Here is a 22,138-nt window from a genome sequence, read left to right as displayed (position 1 = left end):
TTTTCAGTCTTCGTTGTCCCGCTTTGCTTGTGCAACCATGGCATTGTAAGCTACCATCCTTTTAAAATGCTTTAGGGTTTTATTTGCACATCCAATGTTTGTTATTTTCTGCAGTAATATGCCTTGTGAATAAATTTCATAAACATTTTCATAATTATGGCTTGTGGATACAAAACAGACATTGCTACAGACTTTATATGACAAAGAAAATACTAAATTGATTCATCTGTTCTAATTGTCCCTGAAAGAAACATTAAAAAGTTGAAATTTCACTTAACAAAAAGACATTCGTTACGTACATACAACATACATCCTATGACATCATTTATAAACCCATTGTGATGTCTCTGCAACAAGTAATGACATTTGCAGGCTTAGAACAATTACAATGTGACATCACACTGAGAAATTTTCGAAGGCACTCCTCATCATCAGGAATGCATGAAGAATTGGAAAACAATGAGTGGCTTTGATGTTTGTGCTTCTATTTTCTACTCATAATTTCAAAAGAATTTCATGAGAAAGATATCTAAAACAAGTAAACACTAAAACCACAGAGGAAAAAAATCACCATCATAATCATAAGATAACCATAACAACAAGAAGAAATTTCACCAATAACCATAATATTAACTGTCATAGTAATGACAATAACAAACACCAATGTATTACAGAGCTGTTAGGAAGATTGTCTTTAAGTTGTATTCATAATTCAGTAAGATACACACTATTTCCAGTCAAAAGTTAAATGAATGTGTTACCACCAATCCTGATGCTGATGTGATATAAACTACTCCTTAACACTTTTACTGGGAGGCATAAATATTCAAATAGTCCGTAACTTATACTGTTCAATTTCATTACACTGAAAATTAACCAAGAGGTAAAAAGTCTATGACAAAAAAAAAGAAAAGAAAAGAAAAAAGACCAGTTGGTGGTTTTACAATGTAAACTGAGTAGTTTTCATTGGTAAAATGAGCTCTGTTTCTCAGAGGTCAGAACCATACAGTAAATGATATCTGGCTCTTATGCGAACAATCTCACATTTTTCATTGTAATATTTACTATTTTTTAATATCTTTTTTTTTGTAAATAATGCGATTATTATCATTGAATAATGATTAAGCTGTGGGGTAACAGCTGTACCACTAACGCATGTGTGTTGTATAGCCCTTATTGATAAGCGTTATTGGTTATGAAGATATCAGATATGACGTGTTGTGGTCATATCTCGGTAACAGCTGATTCGAAAAATACAGGTTAGCTGTTTTGGCATTCCCGTATCCTCAGACTGTTCGCAGAGTCTCAGTTTTAACAGCATATACACATGGCTTCAAGATGGAGATTCAAAAAGCAGTCCAGGAGGTTTGTCTTTATGCAAATGCCAACCAACACCTGAGCGAGATAATGGTACCGCCATGTTCTGCACTAATTTTATGCCAGAATATCACAACATACAAATACATTGATGAGTGCCCTTACTCTTGAGTCGTATTCTTCGTCTCAGATCCATATTTAATAGCTTAAGGTGAACCGTTTGTCTACACAGTACCTAAGAGGAGCATAAACGTTTATGTACCCAGCATTACAGAAATCAAATGTATTCTTGTACTTTTGGTAGTCCAGCATCCTTTATGATGAATCTCCCTTGCAAATCCCAGCACTTGGACATTGTAGAAAGTGGTGGCTCAGAATCCAAACAAAGTGCCATTGATTATTAATGAGTCTTTTTAAGATGGAGAAAAAAGATGATTGTCAGACATTTCTCTTGGTTTTCTTCTGGGCTTTTCTGCCCAATCGTGTCCCAGAATGGCTTTCATCGATAGTTCAAAGCAATCTCCAGTTATGTACTGAAGGGCAAACTTGAGGATTTAAAACCCCTTGTGTACTATTTTCAGGATTCCACCAAAAACGAATTGGAACAGAAACTCACTTGGTACATCCCTATTAAATTCACACTGTATGGTAAGGCTTACTTTCTCTGTCTCGCGGCATTCAAAATTAATTCATCAAACAAGTTCATCGAATGCTCTAAGAGTCTATGGATATGCTCCTCCGATTGTTCCATTATCATTCCTTTTGACATACGTTGTAAAAACCCTGCCGCACTTCCTCATTATGATGAAGTGGATTAGGGTTTAAAAAGAGATAAGATCCAGCATTACTTTTGTCCAACTGTAAGTAGCTTTTCAATTCATCAGTCGGGAATGGGATGAGCGTTCCACGTTCAACTGGTTTCTCTTATGCAGATGTTAATTATTAGTCTCCCAGTCATTCCATCATAGTTGTAAGATAAAAGCCATTCTCTGAAATATATGGCTCCATAGCAGCTATATCTGTAATGTGTAACAATGTAAGATATGTGAGGATAAAAACATATGACATAAAGATATGAAAAATGTCCACATCATGTGGAATTTATATTACACTCTATTGATATTCTATGCGGTAGATTTATAGGCAAAATGTACACAAATAAATAGTTGTATATGGCAGCTTTGATCATAATTATAGCGGCAATTTCATGAACATAAAAAGCACAAGAAGCTCTATCAAACCTGACTTATAACTGTTGTTATCTAATCTTATGTTGTGAATTTGCCACTATATACAATATATATATGTAAAAATATGGTGCCACTTCGCCTTCTGTGTAGTTTCTCCCACTTCATGGCCCCCTACTTCAAAATCTGTTTCTCTGATTCCTTTACCATCCTCCTACTCCTTTTCTCTCTTCACTCGTTATTTCTCTCCCTCTTCCGCCCACTCTCTCTCTCCCACAGTCCCTCTACCATCCTCCAACTCTTCACACAGTCTATCTCTTACCCATCTTCTCCATTCGCTCCTTACCCTCTCCAGCCTCTTGCTCACACAGTAACCTCATTCTTGCTTCCTGTTCTAACCCCTTGGTTGGATGCCACTCCTCCTCCACTTCCCCCTCCACCGGGGATGAAGTGAAGTTGTTCAATGGTATTTTGCCTTTTAGCTGCAAATGCAAGCCTCCTGGCACTGTGTCCACCAAGAGTCCCTGTTCCCATGACAACTCCTGTTCCTGGCATGTCGCCCCATGCCACTCCTCCAACCCCGCCTCCGCCCAGGTGACCTGACATCGCCGCCGAATTCCGCTCCTGCTCTCGCCCCGACGTCGGGTGCGAGTTCATCTTGATCATGTGGTGACGGTCGAGTGACGGCGTGGCACAGACATTCTGCTGCGATTGAGCTTTCTGGTGGCTGACGCGGGGCAGGGTGGGCACCTTTCCGCCTCCCCCTCCGCCTCCGCCCGTGTAGTCGCCCATTCCCATACCCATCCCATCCCTTCCGCCATACTCGAGCCCGCCTATCTCCTCCTCTAGATGGTCTGGTGACATCAGCAGCCTCTCCTTGGACTTCTTCAGGGTGTTCTGGTTATTGGAGTTCTTTGATGCAGAGGCCATGGCTTTGTAGTATTGGTGCTGCTGGTTCTTCGAGAGCCTTGATAAGGTGTTGCCATCACCAAGGGCAAGGAGCTGGTCCGTTGACTTGACGCGACGTGGCGGTTTGGAAAGCGTATCGTAATTCTGATTTTGCTTTGATTCCGGGGGTTCCAGAGGGTAAGGATTTGGAGTGTGGCTTGGGGCGGACTGTGGATGAGGTATCCGAGGACGAGTGGCATGGGTGGGAAGTGTGCCTCTTCCCCCCATGGTGTAGTCGCCACCCCAGGGAAGGTGATGCTGGGAGGAATGAAAGGAGGGAGGGGCGTTGTTGGGCCTCCGTTTGGTGGTACAGTAACCTGAATATTCCTCCAATCCTCCTTTCTCTGTAGGTGGAGGAAAACATGTTTAAAAAGATCCAAAAACATGTTTAAAAAGATCCAAAAACATGTTAAAAAAGAAGAAACATTAGGGATGCACCGATATTAATAATCTGTCTAATGCACTTATTAAAATGATTCTGTGGTGAAGTAAATATTACATACAAACGATTGTAATTTCTACAAGAAAAAGTTAGTTCAGGCAAGAATTTAAAAAACAAAGTCAATTCTATATTATTACTCAATTCAAGCTTGTAGAAATTCAAGCATAAATATCAACATTATAAAATTAAGTATTTTTCTGATACTGGTGTTCCCATCATGCACTGGGGCTTGAATAATTAATAAGGTTTTCGCTTTTTTCCCGCTGTTTACCATTCTTCCAGTGATTTTTTGCTGTTTTGCAGCTGTATTTACACGGTTTTATACTTGCTTTTGTTGTTAGGTTTAGTAACTTGCCATTTTGTGACATTTGGAGTCCATTTTCTACTCAAAATGACACAATCCACCGTTATTGTGTACCAAGTATTGAGATCTCTGTTCAGGTGCCGTTTTACTTCTATTATATAGATATGGTGTCTACACAATATCTATTGTATTATTTACTTGGATGTTTAGTAAAGCATACACTTTATATTGTTATATTGTTAAAGTAAAAAGTATTACAAAGGATACTTCAACTAAGTAGAAATTACTTTTACTGGCCAAGTTAAAGTTACTTATTTTATTTGTTAAGTAGAGTTTACTTAATTCCATATGAGAAATTGACTTCTGTGTGTAAAACTTGCAAAAGAAAACTAAGTCAATTTTACTTGTTGTTTTTTCAGTGTATGATAAGCTGATGATTATAATATATGTGACCCTGGACCACAAAACCAGTCATACACCTTTCAATTGCTGAATAAATAAGCTTTCCATTGTTGTATGGTTTGTTAGGATAGGACAATTATATTTGGCTGAGATACAACTATTTGAAAATCTGGAATCTGAGGGTGCAAAAAATCCTAAATATTGAGAAAATCGCCTTTAAAGTTGTCCAAATGAAGTCCTCAGCAATGCATATTACCACTGATAATGTTTTTTTAAATATATTTACGGTAGGAAATTGGAACATGATTTTTACTTAATATCCTAATGATTTTTGGCATAAAAGAACAATGGATCATTTAGAATTTTGACCCATACAATGTATTGTTGGCTATTGCCACAAATATACCCGTTACATTTTTCTAAACATACAGTGAGGAAAATAAGTATTTGAACACCCTGCTATTTTGCAAGTTCTCCCACTTAGAAATCATGGAGGGGTCTGAAATTGTCATCGTAGGTGCATGTCCACTGTGAGAGACATAATCAAAAAAAAAAATCCAGAAATCACAATGTATGATTTTTTAACTATTTATTTGTATGATACAGCTGTAAATAAGTATTTGAACACCTGAGAAAATCAATGTTAATATTTGGTACAGTAGCCTTTGCTTGCAATTACAGAGGTCAAACGTTTCCTGTAGTTTTTCACCAGGTTTGCACACACTGCAGGAGGGATTTTGGCCCACTCCTCCACACAGATCTTCTCTAGATCAGTCAGGTTTCTGGCCTGTCGCTGAGAAACACGGAGTTTGAGCTCCCTCCAAAGATTCTCTATTGGGTTTAGGTCTGGAGACTGGCTAGGCCACGCCAGAACCTTGATATGCTTCTTACAGAGCCACTCCTTGGTTATCCTGGCTGTGTGCTTCGGGTCATTGTCATGTTGGAAGTCCATGACCATGTAGGTTGTTCCCCAAAATCTCGCAATACATGCCCCCGGTCATCCTCTCCTTAATACAGTGCAGTCGCCCTGTCCCATGTGCAGAAAAACACCCCCAAAGTCTGATGCTACCACCCCCATGCTTCACAGTAGGGATGGTGTTCTTGAGATGGTACTTCCTCCAAACACGTTTAGTGGAATTATGACCAAAAAGTTCTATTTTGGTCTCATCTGACCACATGACTTTCTCCCATGACTCCTCTGGATCATCCAAATGGTCATTGGCAAACTTAAGACGGGCCTGGACATGTGCTGGTTTAAGCAGGGGAACCTTCCGTGCCATGCATGATTTCAAACCATGACGTCTTAGTGTATTACCAACAGTAACCTTGGAAACGGTGGTCCCAGCTCTTTTCAGGTCATTGACCAGCTCCTCCCGTGTAGTTCTGGGCTGATTTCTCACCTTTCTTAGGATCATTGAGACCCCACGAGGTGAGATCTTGCATGGAGCCCCAGTCCGAGGGAGATTGACAGTCATGTTTAGCTTCTTCCATTTTCTAATGATTGCTCCAACAGTGGATATTTTTTCATCAAGCTGCTTGGCAATTTCCCCGTAGCCCTTTCCAGCCTTGTGAAAGTGTACAATTTTGTCTCTAGTGTCTTTGGACAGCTCTTTTGTCTTGGCCATGTTAGTAGTTGGATTCTTACTGATTGTATGGGGTGGACAGGTGTCTTTATGCAGCTAACGACCTCAAACAGGTGCATCTAATTTAGGATAATAAATGGAGTGGAGGTGGACATTTTAAAGGCAGACTAAAAGGTCTTTGAGGGTCAGAATTCTAGCTGATAGACAGGTGTTCAAATACTTATTTGCAGCTGTGTCATACAAATAAATAGTTAAAAAATCATACATTGTGATTTCTGGATTTTTTTTTTAGATTATGTCTCTCACAGTGGACATGCACCTACGATGACAATTTCAGACCCCTCCATGATTTCTAAGTGGGAGAACTTGCAAAATAGCAGGGTGTTCAAATACTTATTTTCCTCACTGTATATATATATATATATATATATATATATATATATATATATATATATATATATATATATATATAGAGAGAGAGAGAGAGAGAGAGAGAATGAGAGAGCGAGAGATAAATGTAATACATTCATAAAAGTAATTCATTTTTCAATTATAGAAATAGCTGATGCTGAGCAATAAACAACTAAAATCTGTCCAATATCAATATCGAGACTTTATTTATTTGTTTTCTCATTTGTTTTATTTATTTATTATAGTGGCTACTATTAAAACTATTTGTAATAATTTAAAAACTAAACTAAAAACAATAATTTTAATTATATTGCACAGTATGAAAAATAACGATTCATTTCGAGAGTTGTTTATTATTAGTACTACACTAAGTAAATTATCAGATTTACCAATATGGAACCAATATACCGTGTATCCCAAACTAAATAATTTTACATGATTTGAGCTACAAGCAAAAATGTCATTCAAACGTTCATCACAACCTACTTAACTTAATATAAATTCTTCAACCTCCATCCCAGGACTATGTGTTTAATGTGAAACTTGATTAAATTAATACAACGATATTAGTGCAATCCTATTTTATCCTTTACCTTGAGTCATTTCATCTTTCGGCTGATTAACTCTGAGTCATTGTATCAGCCTGTCTAACCTTTGCCTGTGCAGAACTTTCTTGTCATCCAACTGTAACTCACACTTCCCAGGAGGTTTCATGTCTAGCTGAGAGAGAGGCCTTAAGGCTTTATGCGTCTGTACAAGATTGCGGGCGCTTTGCTATGGTTTGCCCTCATTAAAATGACCGTCACAAACATTTGTATCTCCCAAGCCAGCAAGTGAAACACTGACACTGCTTTAAATAAAAACCCAAGCGTACAGATAATTTTCTGAGCCCCACATGAGACTGTGTCCTCATCATCGAGCGGGTAATTTCTCAGTACTAAATGTCACACTGTTTTTGATATTCATTCATCTTTCTCTCCTTATTGCTTCTAAATTTGCTTTATGCCTTTGAAATGATGTGGGCTATAATAAGAAAGCAATCATGCCAACCTTTTATGTAATTCTTATAAAACATCATTTCCTTAAGATAAGAATCTTCCTCTCCAATGGTAATAAAGCACTCACCCAGACGCTTGAGAGATGAGTATCTGTTGATCTCAGGCTTCATGGCGGCTTCATACGAGGGTGGCAGCTGAGCCAGGTTATGTAGGGAGTGATGGAAGGACGGCTGGGTCTTCATGGCGTTAGTATGCTTACTGGGCTTCAATGTGCCACCGGTGGCCATCTGCATGTTGTTCATACGTGCTCCACGTTCTTTAAAGACACATATGCGCAATGATGGACGTTGTGAACTCAACAGTTGCGAATATACAACTATATAGAATTGTTGGTTTTACCTACCGATGGTGGCTGTATGTTTGGGACTGGAGCCTGTTGTATGGATGAAGTTATGCTGTAGATTCCCCACTGTGAATAAGAAAAAAGGCATAGGGTGTTTGTTTTTTATGGATTTCTGCCTGTATGTGCATGTCTTTGCGATAACGTACATTTAGTATGAATTTACAAAGCACATTTATCCATCTAACGCTATAAATGTTGCCCTATTAAGCTCTTTCTAGCTCCACAATGTGTTTTACACCGTCTGTTCATTCTAATGCCATCATATACAGCTTTGTGCTAAATAATTCACAAATGCCCTTTCGTCATTTGGCTATTGCTTTTTCCCTATGCTCCTTTCTTGTCCTGAATTTATACAGTTGGTACAGTTCACAAGGCTCAAGCTGAGATGGAAATATGAAAGGAACTCTGTTATAATGCAATACCTGCCAACTGCAACCAGGTCCATGAGGGTAAAATTATATCACATTCATAAAATCATTGAATATTAATCGATATTTGACCCAAGAGACTTTGTTTCATGTTATAGCATGCGACTATTAGCTATTTTATCCATGTAGAAATACGATTTCATGCAAAGTCAATTAGATACAATAATGGCGACATGTTTTTTCATTGCTTTAGCTTTATCAAAATAAAAGTTACCAACTAGACAAAATGAGTTGAAATGACTGCAATTTGCTGATTTGAAGTGACAGATAACCTGGATAAAAGAATAGACATTTAGTTTTCTTCTTAACCATAGATGTCACTAAAATTGAACACATTTAGCAGATGATTATGCTCTCGTTATTCATGACTTTTCATCTGAACATCACCATTTGTGAGTTCCATTTGAACTTTACTGGAGTTAAAGGATTTACCTTTTGTCACTTAATGATGGTGACCTGTGGATTTAATTTTCATATTAACGTTTTGGTAACACTTTATTTTACAGTGTTATTTTTACATACACTGTAAACCCTAATGCTCAAAATAATTCATTGGTTTGATTAGCGCCAACTCAAATTAAACAAATTAGTTCAATCAAATGAACTTTTAAGAGTATTTAGAACTTTCCTTTTCTTTTGAGTTCACAAAACTGACACATTTTAAGTCATCTAGATTGTTTCACTGTTTTATATTTTATGAACTTTTAATTGAAACAAATTTACAGCATGCTTTGCCATGACACTTAAAAAGGGAGAGTAAAAGCTAAAATGAAGTGTTGTATAATGTTTTTTTGTGCAAGATTAATGTTAAGTGGGAGCTTTAGTAGTGTTTAATGTCTTGCTTTGCTAGTTTAGAAGAGTTTCTGTTATGTTGAGGGTTTTTTTGGGGGGAGGGGGGGGGCAAATTTAAATTACCTTAGTTTTGCCAACTAATTCGGCTTTACAGTGTACATTACATGTAGTTACTATAGTAAAAACTATTAATTATGCATAATTACATGCAACTAACCCTAAACCAAACCAAACCAAACCCTTATCCGGCAACACTTTATTTGACAGTGTCTTTGTTACATATGTTACATGTACTTACCATAGTAATAATAATAAAGTATGCATAATTACATGCAAACCAAATCCTAATCCTACCCTAACCCTATAGTAAGTACATGTAGTTAATTATTATTACTTAGTACTTAAATATATAATTACACTGTAACAATCACACCTTAAAATCAAGTGTAACCCCTAATCCTTACCCTATTGTAAGTACATGTAGTTACTTAATATTACTCAGTACTTAAATGTATAATTACAGTGTGTCTAAGACACCTTAATATAAAGCAGGGGTGTCCAACCCTGGTCCTGGAGAGCTACCACCCTGCATATTTTAGCTCCAACCTCAATCAAACCCACCTGAACTGGCTAATCATGGTGTTCAGGGTGCTAGATAATTACAGACAGGTGTGTTGGAGCAGGGTTGGAACTGAAATCTGCAGTACGGTAGCTCTCCAGGAGCAGGGTTGGACACCCTTGATATAAAGTGTAACCAAAGTTTTTTATGTCTTTTTGTTAATGGGTGATATGTGGATACACAAATTCAGTATTATGGTGTGTGCGATAACAAATATTGTTTTTTGTTTTTATTTTCGAATGAAAAGTTAAGGGAAAAGGCCCCCTCAGAAATGGCCCGCAGTGGCATGTTGTTGCTGTTGTTTTATTATGATTCTTAACTGTAATTGTGCTGGACTTATTGGATTATTAAAAATGTATATTAGATGTACACTTCATAGGCTAATTAGGCTACATCACCAATCCGAATGAATACTTTATTGCTACTATTACATGTCTTCGGATAGTTTATATATAATTCATAGAATTATACGCACATGCACACTGTTCTTAAAGGGTTAGTTCACCCAAAAATGAAAATTCTGTCATTAATTACTCACCCTCATGTCGTTCGACACCCGTAAGACCTCCGTTCATATTCGGAACACAAATGAAGATATTTTAGTTGAAAGCTGATGGCTGAGAAAGGCTTCAGATAGGCCTCCATTGGCATTCAGTACATTAATACTCCCAAGACCCATAAAAGGCACTTAAAACGTCGTTACAAAGTCCATCTCACCACAGTGGCTCGACAATAATTTTACGATGCGACGACAATAGTTTTTGTGCGCAAAAAAATCAAAATAACACCTTTATCCAGCTTGTTATTGTCTTCCGTGTGTGCCTCCACGACGCATGCGCGAGAATATGACGTAGCGCCAGCGTTCGGGAATCCATGAAATGCACACTTAAGCCCCATTTTGAGCACTACGCTGAGACCTAAAGCACGATCAATGTAGAATCCAACAGCTTAGACACGCGCGTCTTCCTCTGCTTGTAAACAAATCCCTTCTGGGTCATGTGTCCGAACGCCGGATCTGCGTCACATTCTCGCGCATGCGTCGTGGAGGCACACACGGAAGACAATAACAAGCTGGATAAAAGTGTTATTTTGATTTTTTTTGCGCACAAAAACTATTGTCGTCGCATCGTAAAATTATTGTAGAGCCACTGTGGTGAGATGGACTTTGTAACGACGTTTTAAGTGCCTTTTATGGGTCTTGGGAGTATTAATGTACTGAATGCCAATGGAGGCCTATCTGAAGCCTTTCTCAGCCATCAGCTTTCAACTAAAATATCTTCATTTGTGTTCCGAATATGAACGGAGGTCTTACGGGTGTCGAACGACATGAGGGTGAGTAATTAATGACAGAATTTTCATTTTTGGGTGAACTAACCCTTTAAGGGGGGGGCGTCTTCCCCTGCATATGGAGATTATGGAGTTTTCCACTCACGTCTGTTATCTTTACTCTGTAGTGTGGGATATAGATTTTTCGGGGGTCGTCCAAGCGTCCCCTCTCCTCCTCCAGTTCCCAAGGCTACGCTGTTGTTTCTCTCTCCCTCTTGAACTGGACTCGACTGGTGACGCAACATTTCCACAAGAGCCCTGACAGAGAAGGATGTAGAAACAATTAGTATAGAGCAGTGGATTTCAACCCTGGTCCTGGAGACCCAGCACTCTACACATTTTGTATGTGTCCCTTATTTAACACACCTGATTCAGATCATGACAGCTCATTAGGTGTATCAGGCCTTATCCACACTAATACATTTTAGTTTGAAAACGCATCTTTTTTTCTCTGTTTTGGCCTTCCGTCCACACTGTGACAGTGTTTTTATTATCGAAAAGGGGTTACATTTGAAAACACTGTTTTCGCGGTCAAGTGTGGACTGTGAAAACCCTAATGCATTTGTACCAATAGATATTCATGTTTATACCGGTATTGTGCCTGTTATGTGCTATTCACATTCACACAGTTGCTAAAATATGTTACCTTGCACACTCTTATTATCACAGTCCTGCAATGATGAAAGTATCCGGATTAATGTAGACGTAGCCCTGACCAGATAAGAGAGACATATACAATGTGCAGAGTGGTGGGTCCCCAGGACCAGGATTGAAAATCACTGGTCTATAGAATACAATTTAAGGTAGATTAGACATTCTTTTTGTCTGAGACGCATTAGACATGAACTCTCACCTGGGCATGTTGAGTTCTCTGTTCCTAGGCTGCCGTGATGCCTTGTGGAACGCCACTTTAATGGCCACTGCCACTGCCACAGTAAACGAGATGACTCCACCGATGACGTAGACAGTGTTGTTGCTCTGTTCGATGCGGCTGAGGTCCGGATGGGCAGGCAGTGGGGGCCTGGTCGCAGGGGGTGCTGTATTGGCCCACACAGGTGAATGGTAGTTGTGGCAGCCATTCTGGTCCAGCCTCCGAGTGCGGTCCGGACAACAAAATCGATAATGGCAGGTCCCACAGCAGTAGATGAAGTCATCCTTGGAGCAGTTAAAGGTGAGGTCATACTGCCCCATGACATCATAATAACCTCGACACATGTCCACTGTCACAGGCGGAGCTACCTGCGCTGCTCTGATAGGGGGCTTCAGCGCATCAGTCGTTACATTCTTTGGCAGCATTCTCTGAGGCAGCGGCCTGGGGGGCATTTCTGCCGCTCCAGCTGGCTGCTTTGGCCTACGATTCATGGACTTCCCTCGCATACTCCCACCGCTTTTAGAAAGGGGGTAAAGAAAGCCCCTACCCTGAGATCTGGGGTTGGGCGTAGGGGCGATGGGCCCATTTGTTCCGTTTCTGGAGGGGCCCGGGACACTCGCAGAGGAAACATTAAGCGGGACAGCGATTAGCAGGAAGAGAATGATGACACGCACTCGAGCTTCCAAGGTGGGCATCATCTTTACATGACTAATGCTGCTATTTTCTCTCGCTGACTCAACCCACCGCACAATGCCGAATTTTGTAAAAACAGCCTGCTTAGTGCTGTATGTAAAATATTCTTGTAGCAGCCCTCCGACGTATGCAATCTGAGTCTATATCAAAACAGTCTCAAAAAAGTCTGATGAAAGTGTACAATGTGAATGGTCACACTCTGAGACAGCGTGAGAGAGAGAGAAAAATTATTTTGATGTGCTTTCAGCTTCAAGGTGAGTTATACAACACATATCCTCTCAACATGCAGAGCTTCCATCCAGCATATAGACAATATGTAAAACAATCCAAATGCATTCTGAGCAGGCAACATACAATTGGCTAGATCTTGTATAAACAGGGCATGAAAGAATATTTAACAAATTGTCAGTTTTGAATGTATTAACAAGGCAGATATTCCCTTTTGTGGCTTTCTTCAAAAATATACATTTACACAGACAAACAGAATGGCTTCTCGTTACTGTCCTCCTATTACTTCAATATCTAGTATTTTCATGACACATAAAGGCATTTAAGTTGTATTCTCTTCTCTGTTTGATTCTCTGTTTTGGCACTTATCAGGCTGAAAGTTTCATTTAAGAGAAAGGGGCGATTGTAAACATCTTGAAAATGTAAACAAATGTTTTGCTTGTCACAATTTTTATTTTTATTTTAACTGGGCACTCCTTACATTCAGCAATGGCACTTACGTCTTTAAGCAGATTTCCCTGACCTGTTAAGCTCCCTGAATGTTTACTATTATTAACTAGTATAAACAATTTCCATACACTTGGTGAAAAAAAATAACCCCCAAAACTAATCTTCTTGTTCTTGTTTACGTGTTAACAGGACTACTCAGAATGGTGAACTCCTTTGAGGGTTTGAGGGCAGCGTGATGAGGAATGATTCTGAGTTTGTTCAGCATCTCGGCCTGCAAACCTCTACATTACTGAACTAAAATGACTGTGCATTTCCTCATTCAGCATGTAAAGAATTACCAAATGGACTGCGTGCAAATGTAAAATAGTTGAAAGTAATCAGATATGAATCGAGTCCTCTGTCATCGTGCCCTATCTTCACGTATTTTAGGCGTGCATTAGAGAATGTTCAATAAACCGACGACAGACACACACGCACACACACAAAAAAAAACTGATGATGGCAGTAAAGACGTAAAACGTTTTAAAGGCTGATTGTACAATAGAAATTTCCAAGGAGAGTGACTATGTGTAAACCTTCCAGTCTCTTTCCAGTTTTTTAAGGTTCACGCAGCAGATATGCTTTTAAGATAAGCTCAGTTTTCATTGAGAAAGCGTTTGCTGAAGCTCATGGTGAAATGGTTTAAAATCCCAAGGTGTAGACATGGCTGTTTCCTCACGATTTTTGCAGGGTTGATCTTGGAATCCTCCGGCAGTTATGAAGTGTTCAGTTATCAAGCGATGAGCCTCTGAAAAGAAATCGACACACTGATGTTACATCCTACATGCACACACACACACACACACACAGATCAGTGAAAGTTTTTGAAAGATCATAGTTAGCTTGTCATTTGCATGGCAGCCTATTATTTTCATTGTGACACACAAGGCATGTGACGAGAAAAAAAGGTATGCGGCAACTAATGCGATCAATATAGAATCCACAGAGTTCAACACAAAAGAGATTTTTATGGGGATAGACTGTATGTTTATACACATTAAATCTACATGAATCATATTTGTTTAGTCAAGGAGACCATGCATGAACAAGCATGCATAAGCCCTTTTTGAGCATAGATGTGAAAAATGCACTATCCATACTTAAATGGTTGTAATTCATGACTGCTTTAGAATACAGACAGACCGACAGACAGACAGACAAGTCTACTGTAATTTTTTTTTACTGTATTAAACAATTATGCAAAATATATACAGCTCTGGAAAAAATAAAGAGACCACTTAACATTGAGAAATAAATTTTTGGATTTTTTGAATTTTTTTCCAGAGCTGTATTTACCAAATAAAATTGCTATAAAATCAAAGCCATATGTCTAACCAAGTTGATATCACAAAAATGTTCCTATGAGATTTTGTTTAGGGACTATACCAAAAATTCTCCTTTACCAAACGAATGAATTCTGTCACAATCCCACTTCTATCACAAAACAGTCGCCAAATATGGAACCTTTAAGGCCTGTTCATTTCAAGGATGATAACTATGAAGATAATAAAGATATAGTTCTAAAAATCGTTCTCAATATTAAAGTATAGCAGAGTTCACACCACATCTATAACGATAATGGCAGAGAGAAACAATCGTTGCGTTGGAATCACTTGCAGAACGATTTTATCCAGCTGATGAACGATAAAAACGTTAACAGCCAATCAGAATCCATCCTGCTGTAACAAACTCAAGCATTTAAAGTGGGAGACAAGCGCGCTCTTAGAAAATAAATCGTCCGCTGGTGTGGATGCTAATATAGTTATCTTTATAGTTATCGTTCTTGGTGTGAATGGACCTTTAGACCTTTCAGAGGAAACGTTTTTGTCAAGATTAGACATTTTTTGGATTGTAAAATAGTTTAGTTAGTCAGAGCCCGCTAAAAGGTTTTAAATGAGCGTTTCCCGTTTTGGTAACACAATGTCCGATTTCAAACCGTTTTCACAGGATGAATTTTGAGCTTTTAAGAGTTCGAATGATACCTAATTTATGATGATTACTAAAAAATGTGATAGGGAAAAAGGGGTTAACATGTTAAATATGCATAGCCTATCTGCAAAAAAGCTCATATTTATTTTTATTAACAAAATTGCATCGAAATATTGAACTTTCAATATCAATCGAAGTTACTAAGAAGTGTGTGAAACAAGTGACAACAACCTCAAGATATTTTGATGAAATGAGTCTTAAACTAAACACAACAAGCTTTTAAACAACTCCAATTCGCATTTCCAATACACATTATAAGCAAGCTAACTTACTTTTTAGCCTTATCTGTAAAATCATCTCTACATACACTCTGAGATTTCAATTAGTTCTGTTTCTTATTAGTTCGAATTTGGCCAAACTTGTGAGTCGTTCCCACCGGACCGCGCTGAATTCGGAAGCGCATACTATGCTTATGCTAGCTATTTTCTTGGAGTGTAATGAAAAAAAAATTTATATTATGCACTGAAATGTAGTGAAGTAAACGTTCTTGAAAAACATACTTCACTACAGTAACAGTAATATACGTTGAATATACATTTAAAGTCGGCATGAAACAGAAGTTTCATGTAACGTATATCTGAAATGTATGGCAGGACTACATTTTTTGGAAAATGATTGGATCACTGGATTGTGACAGGTTGTCCCACCCTCGCTCCGAAAAACACGCCATAAGAGATTTCATGGTGACTTTAACATTTAGATTTAATATTTACAGTCAAATTCAAGCAAGATTGAGATAGATTACATTTAATATACACCCCTTAAATGTACTTAAACTTAAATCTAACATTTGTACTGAGTGCAATGCAGCTGCAGATTTCGGCGCGTGACACTGAGAAAGAAAAGGAGAGATGATGTGATGACCATTTGTCTAACGTGCTACAACAAGTCACTATGAATCAGAAGCATTGAGAGAAGTGAATAGTAGCAATGATCTTAACAAATAGTGATCAGTCCTTTTCAGAGAGCATAGCATGATGCATGACAGGAGGGAGGGGGTAGAAAGAGAGAGAGAGAGAGAGAGAGAGATGCTGCTTTCCTGACACTGTAGGTCTATGTGTCAGAATGTTTGTGAGGAAGTAAAAGAGACACCGAGTGTTATGCTAAAGTTATTCTGTAATCAATACCTATATGCCTTATTTTTCACAATTGTAGGGGCCCGTGGAAAACCATCGAGCAGATAAAAGAAGGTTGGGAAAAATACGAAAGAAAAGAGAGATAAATGCAGGGTAGAGATTTAAATATGAGCACAGCATAACAGAAGTGCACAGAGCCAGAGGTATGACAGAGGAGAGGTGCTTTGTGTGTTTGTGTGTGTGTATGTGGGAGGGCAGTGTGTGGGTGGAAAAGAATGGAGAGCGTTCAGTGACACCACTTACTAACACACACACACACGCAGGCAGTACACACAATACACAACACCGGGAACATACAGTGCTACATAGACAGTATGCTGGCTCACACAGGAACACCGACACGCTCTTGTACCGCATACAACACGATCCCCAAACATGTGTTTTACAGGTATATCAAATATACAGCCCTTGAAACGAGGGAGTACACAAAATCTGTCGTCGCAGATCAACAGGTTAATGCCATGAGAGAGACGTCTTCGATGTAATGAGGCACAGATATCACCGAGGAAAACTGCACAGATAAAAATCTGCAAGAAATACAGCATTAGCCAGGAAATACATGTGACTGGCTGCTGCAGGCTGCGCTCTCATCTTAGCAATAGCGGTTATGCATCACGTCAACAGTGGCGGTGTGGCATCCAGCTGGTTCTGCTAAATTATTGAAATATTTACTGAAAAAATTATAAATGCAGGTATTATTTCGGAATGCACGGAAACCGCTGGTGCACAGGCTCAAATCCAAAAAGAGAAACTCAGTTATTAAATATTTTCCACTCTAAATACAATTATAATTTTTTTTTTAAGTTATTAGCATAATATTAAGACCATCTGGGTATATTTAAGTTAATGCAGATAATGTATAAAAATATGATATTATATATTATTCATTAATGGGCAATACATTTAAATGATGTGTGGCATAATGTTTTTATGGTTTAGTTACCGTGATGACTGAAATATGATTTTGATCAATTGATATATACAAATATATTTGAATGGTCAGACTATATTCACTTATTTATGTAATGTTGCGAAAAGGTTGATAACAAAATATTCCTAATTAGCAGATCATAATCTGCTTGTGGTTTTGCCCCCATTTTGTGCATAATTAATATGGAGAAAGGACTAATTTAGAGTTGACATGATGCGATTGCGGATTTTGCACAAAGTGCAACAAGCGACCTACGTAGGAAGAATGTTTTCCAGTTTTTCGCCATTGTATTTTGCGCACAACTGTCAGAAGTTGTGAGAGGAGACATTTTAGACATGGAAAAGCGAACGTGTGGCGCTGAGTGATTCATGAGGGCCATTTACAGGTTTTCACAGGAGCCAACCTAAGAACAGCCTATATAACATTAAAAACAGTAACCTCTCATTTGCATATCTATAATAAAGCGTAGGCCATTTCTACACCTTCTTGTCTATGTGAAACAGTGCGCGCCTCTACAAACTGGATTAGCTTTTCCTGAACACGGCACCCAATCAGCAAGGCACTGTGGGCGACTTCTAAGAGATGTGACACTAAAGATGTGGCGCATTCACAAACAGTTTCTAGAATGGTCAGAAACGCGAGTTCACAGAGGAATCACGGACAATTCATCTGATTTTAGGGAATCGTGCTATTCTCTTTCTATTTCATTGTATTCCTGTTGAAAAACACATCTGTTTTGGATATTTCTCTCGACTTCTCTTTATCTCCCTCCATTTCCCTCTCTCTCTCTCTCTCTCTCTCTCTGTGATATTCAGTGCGTGGGTTGAGGCAGCTCACTCTCTCTCAGAATAGCACTGCAGTAGTTCAGACTTGTATAGAAGGAGAGAAGGAGAAAGAGAATGATAGATAGGATGAATAGACCTTCTTTACCCCCTCTAAACCCGCTCTTCTCTCGAAAAAAAATGACAGTTTGCCCTTTTCCTTCATACCCCTGTGACACTCTGGGTTATTCATGGACCTGACCATAGCAGTCAATCAAGTCCTAAAGCCTATGCATCTATAACATTCTCTCATATTAAAAATGTATATTTACAAAATGTACGATTACCTCGGTAATGATCCGGTTAAAAGGCTGTTCAATGGATGAAACGAGAAGTGAAACAGACCAAAAAAAGCACTTGTTTTGCATCATGGACCATGTTTAGTTCTAGAGTAATGAGACGAGTAATTATCACATATTTGACTTCTGTCCAAAATGAGCACAAATTCTGCTTGGTGCCTTTCGACAGGAAGTTTCACTTATGCCAATTTCCAAACAAGAAAACCAGCTTTGTTTATATGAGCTGGAATAATGAAATAATATAAAAAATACTATTACTAAAACTGATGATAATAAATATTTGAAGTGAACGTGTAGTGATTTAAATGATCAACATATGGGATCTGCAGGTCTTTACTAAAGGTTCACCTCATCACTGAACTCTATTCGGCAAGACTTCTGCAACTCTGTTTGCCAAGTCCCTTTTTTCTGTTCTTTTAAACTAAACAAACTAGGAAGCGTTGCAATTCACAAAGATAGACGTCAGATTTGTCATCATTTGCTACAGTTTAGTACCTACACTTATATTTGAATAGTTGCTACCTATTGTGTAGGCCCAAAAAATGCCACCAGGCTGTGATTCTGTCAACTTAACATCATAATGTAACATAAAGAACCACCGAACGCCATACCTGTGGAGAGACACACCGTATGAAAAGTCCTCTGCGCAACCCACCTAACAAACCGGACTTTTGTTGCTCTCGCTACAGTCATATTCTCCAATAATATCAGGTTCTTGATATATTTCTGATAGCGTCGTATATCGACGTGTCTCTTGCGGATTGCGGAGCTGTAATTCGCACGAGGGTGAGTAGGTGAACATGACAACCAGCGCGAGAGCAGTGAATGGCCGTCTGCGTAGGCGTGAATGCATGTTTGCACGAAGGCTGATGTGGAGCCACCTTACACTAACATATGTGCGAACATCTTCCTCAGAGTCGATTGAAAACATAAAACGTGACAAGAACATGTCGAACATTTGTTTTTGTTTTGTTTTTTTTCCTCCCAGCGCCAATCTCGAAACTTCGATGAGGGAGAACGAAACATATGCGCGTGAACGATTGATCAGACAATTAGACGACATGCAGCAATATAGTTCAACTTGAGCGACTTACCTGAAGTGAATTCTGTTGATCCTCACGACAGCGCCAGTCTCGCATCTTATTCAACCCTGAGCGACGATGACGGCTGAGAAATTATTTCCACAAACTGTTGCAGCACTCCTCTATTGCTGATAGTCTCGTCTTTTGGTAACACAACAACAGTTGTAGTCACTAATTTCTTTGAAGGATTTTCTCTCACCTACCCCGGCTGTTTCCATGTTCGTACTCTAGATAACGCATCTGTTTTTACCTGTGGGCAGCAGATCGTGCACAACTTATTTGCGTGTATGTGTACTGTGAAAGTATTCCAGGTGAGATAACCTTTGCCTAAGTCCCTCATATATTTTTAATAACGCTCAGAATAAAGTACGCCATGAATTGTTTCCCCCTCTGTGTTGCTCCTTAACGTTGCCGTTAATCGACGCCGCCTGCAAAGTGTGCACACAAGAACATTCCGACCCTGTCACGAAACACCGGTGGAATGAGGCGGGTGTTCTCACAGAGGTCCGCTGCGCTGAATAGTGCGTTTATTGGTTTCGCGAGACGGTGTTGATGAGGGTTTGATACGTTGATTCCCGACCGCTTCAAGTGTTTCGTTTCTCAAACTACTTCTCATCCTTGCCGCGATTATGGCTGGCTAAGTAATATGGTGTGTGTGTGTGTGTGTTGAGGGGAGACACACTGATCGGTTGCCATGGCAACGATGTCATTTTGTTTGTGACTAATAATCTTGATTCCTTATACCCTTAAAGAATACACGAATGGGAAAACAGTAAAGCATCGCAACAACGACATATAGCGTTTGCTAAACGTGGCGGATTTAGCAAAGAAATAAAAAGAAAAGCCAACCCTGCAGGATGACACAGCCATATCCTATTCTTTCCCACAGCCTATGGTAAAAGCTTAACCTGCACATCATTCTTAATAGAAAATATAAAGGTGCCTAATGATTTCAGTAGCCTACTGCACGAGGCCAAATGATTTAGACCGGCTGGTAGCTAATTTACATAAAGATTTTCATTCATTCAAACTGCTAATCTGATTCCCGCACTCATCATGGGTTTCTCTGCAATAAATACAACTTTGTATTAATTACAAGAAGTCTTTAGCTAACTAAGATTACTCATCGAGGCAAATGCATGCATGATTAAATCGGCAATAACTATTTCTATAATTAATCTGCACCTAATAAATGAGTTGGAGTTGATAATCACACATCCTCTGCGGCGGTGCTGATGCATGCGGCCAAATGCTGAACGCCTCTAGCTAAACGACAGCAGTCAATCGCCATTTCAGCACCACGGAGAGCGATGCAATCAGCTCTCAGCACTGCACAGCATCCACGGAGGACATGAAATATTAACTACTCGGTGCAGCTCATTTGCTTTTCTTGACACAGATTCTCACAGGTGAAAAGGGCGAGTAGCAGACTAGTTTAGGCCCATATCTACAGTGTGCAACAAACAGATTTTTTTAATATATAAATAAATGCTTTGAATTCCTTCGATTGTTGAACGTGTAATTCAAACTAATATCTGCCCCCTCATCGGCTTCCCTTCCTACAGACAGCAATTAGCCGGTGTGCACTTAGCACACAGGTGGGTGGGCCGCTGTTTCGGCCGCTCAGACAACCTGCGACGAGAACCGATCATCCGTTCATAACCCGCGCAAATTACAGCCCGAAATGCGCGCTCTGAATATGGAGAGTATTGGATAAAATATTTCAAGGGGCCAAATACACCGAATAGCTTGTTTTTGAACGTCTCCATCATTATACAATGTTTCAAAAGCAAATATGGCTGTGTCAGGGTTTCCACAGGTCATATGAAGGTACATTTAAACGGTTAGTTCACTCAAACATGAAAATTCTGTCATTACTCACCCTCATGTCATTCCAAGAACGAATTGTTGAATAAAGTCGTTATTTTTGCGCACAAAAAGTATTCTCGTCGCTTCATAAAATCAAGGTTGAGCCACTGGAGTCACATGGACTATTTTAACGATGTTTTGACTACCTTTCTGGGCTTGAAATGGCTGTCTATGGAGGGGCCAGAGAGCTCTCGGATTTCATCAAAAATATCTTAATTTGTGTTGAAGATGAACAAAGGTCTTACGGGTTTGGAACAACATGAGGGTTTTCATTTTTGGGTGAACTATCCATTTAAGACCTTTTTAAGATCAATTAAAGAAATAAATTAAATTGAAAATACATCAGTATGTTCCCTAAATGTAAATGTCTAAGCACACAAGTTTGAGAAGAAATCTTGGGAAAGTGATTTTCTGATTAAAACAAGAACAAATATCTGCCAATGGGTTCAGATAATTATGGACATATACTTGTTCTCAACTTTGTTCAATTTCTCAGAAAATAAGATGTAATTTCATTTTGCATCTCAAGTAAATGTATCTTGATACTGGAAAACAAAAATCCTAATTTTT

General features: G+C 39.0%; 1 protein-coding gene across 1 annotated transcript; it reads right to left on the bottom strand.

Annotated features, from left to right (window-relative positions):
* Positions 1–1,088: 1,088 nt before the first annotated feature.
* shisa7a (shisa family member 7a) lies at positions 1,089–20,138 on the bottom strand. The gene is made up of 6 exons (XM_079838061.1): positions 19,712–20,138; positions 12,014–14,189; positions 11,267–11,418; positions 7,996–8,061; positions 7,720–7,908; positions 1,089–3,796 (listed from the first exon to the last, which is right to left on the bottom strand). Exons 2-6 carry the CDS (start codon positions 12,727–12,729, stop codon positions 2,868–2,870), a joined length of 2,052 nt encoding a protein of 683 aa, XP_079694187.1. The 5' UTR covers positions 12,730–14,189; positions 19,712–20,138; the 3' UTR covers positions 1,089–2,867.
* Positions 20,139–22,138: the final 2,000 nt, after the last annotated feature.

This window comes from Gobio gobio, assembly GCF_949357685.1.
Source record: "Gobio gobio genome assembly, chromosome: 15".
NCBI lineage: Eukaryota > Metazoa > Chordata > Actinopteri > Cypriniformes > Gobionidae > Gobio > Gobio gobio.
This window is presented reverse-complemented; position numbering and strand designations above follow the sequence as displayed.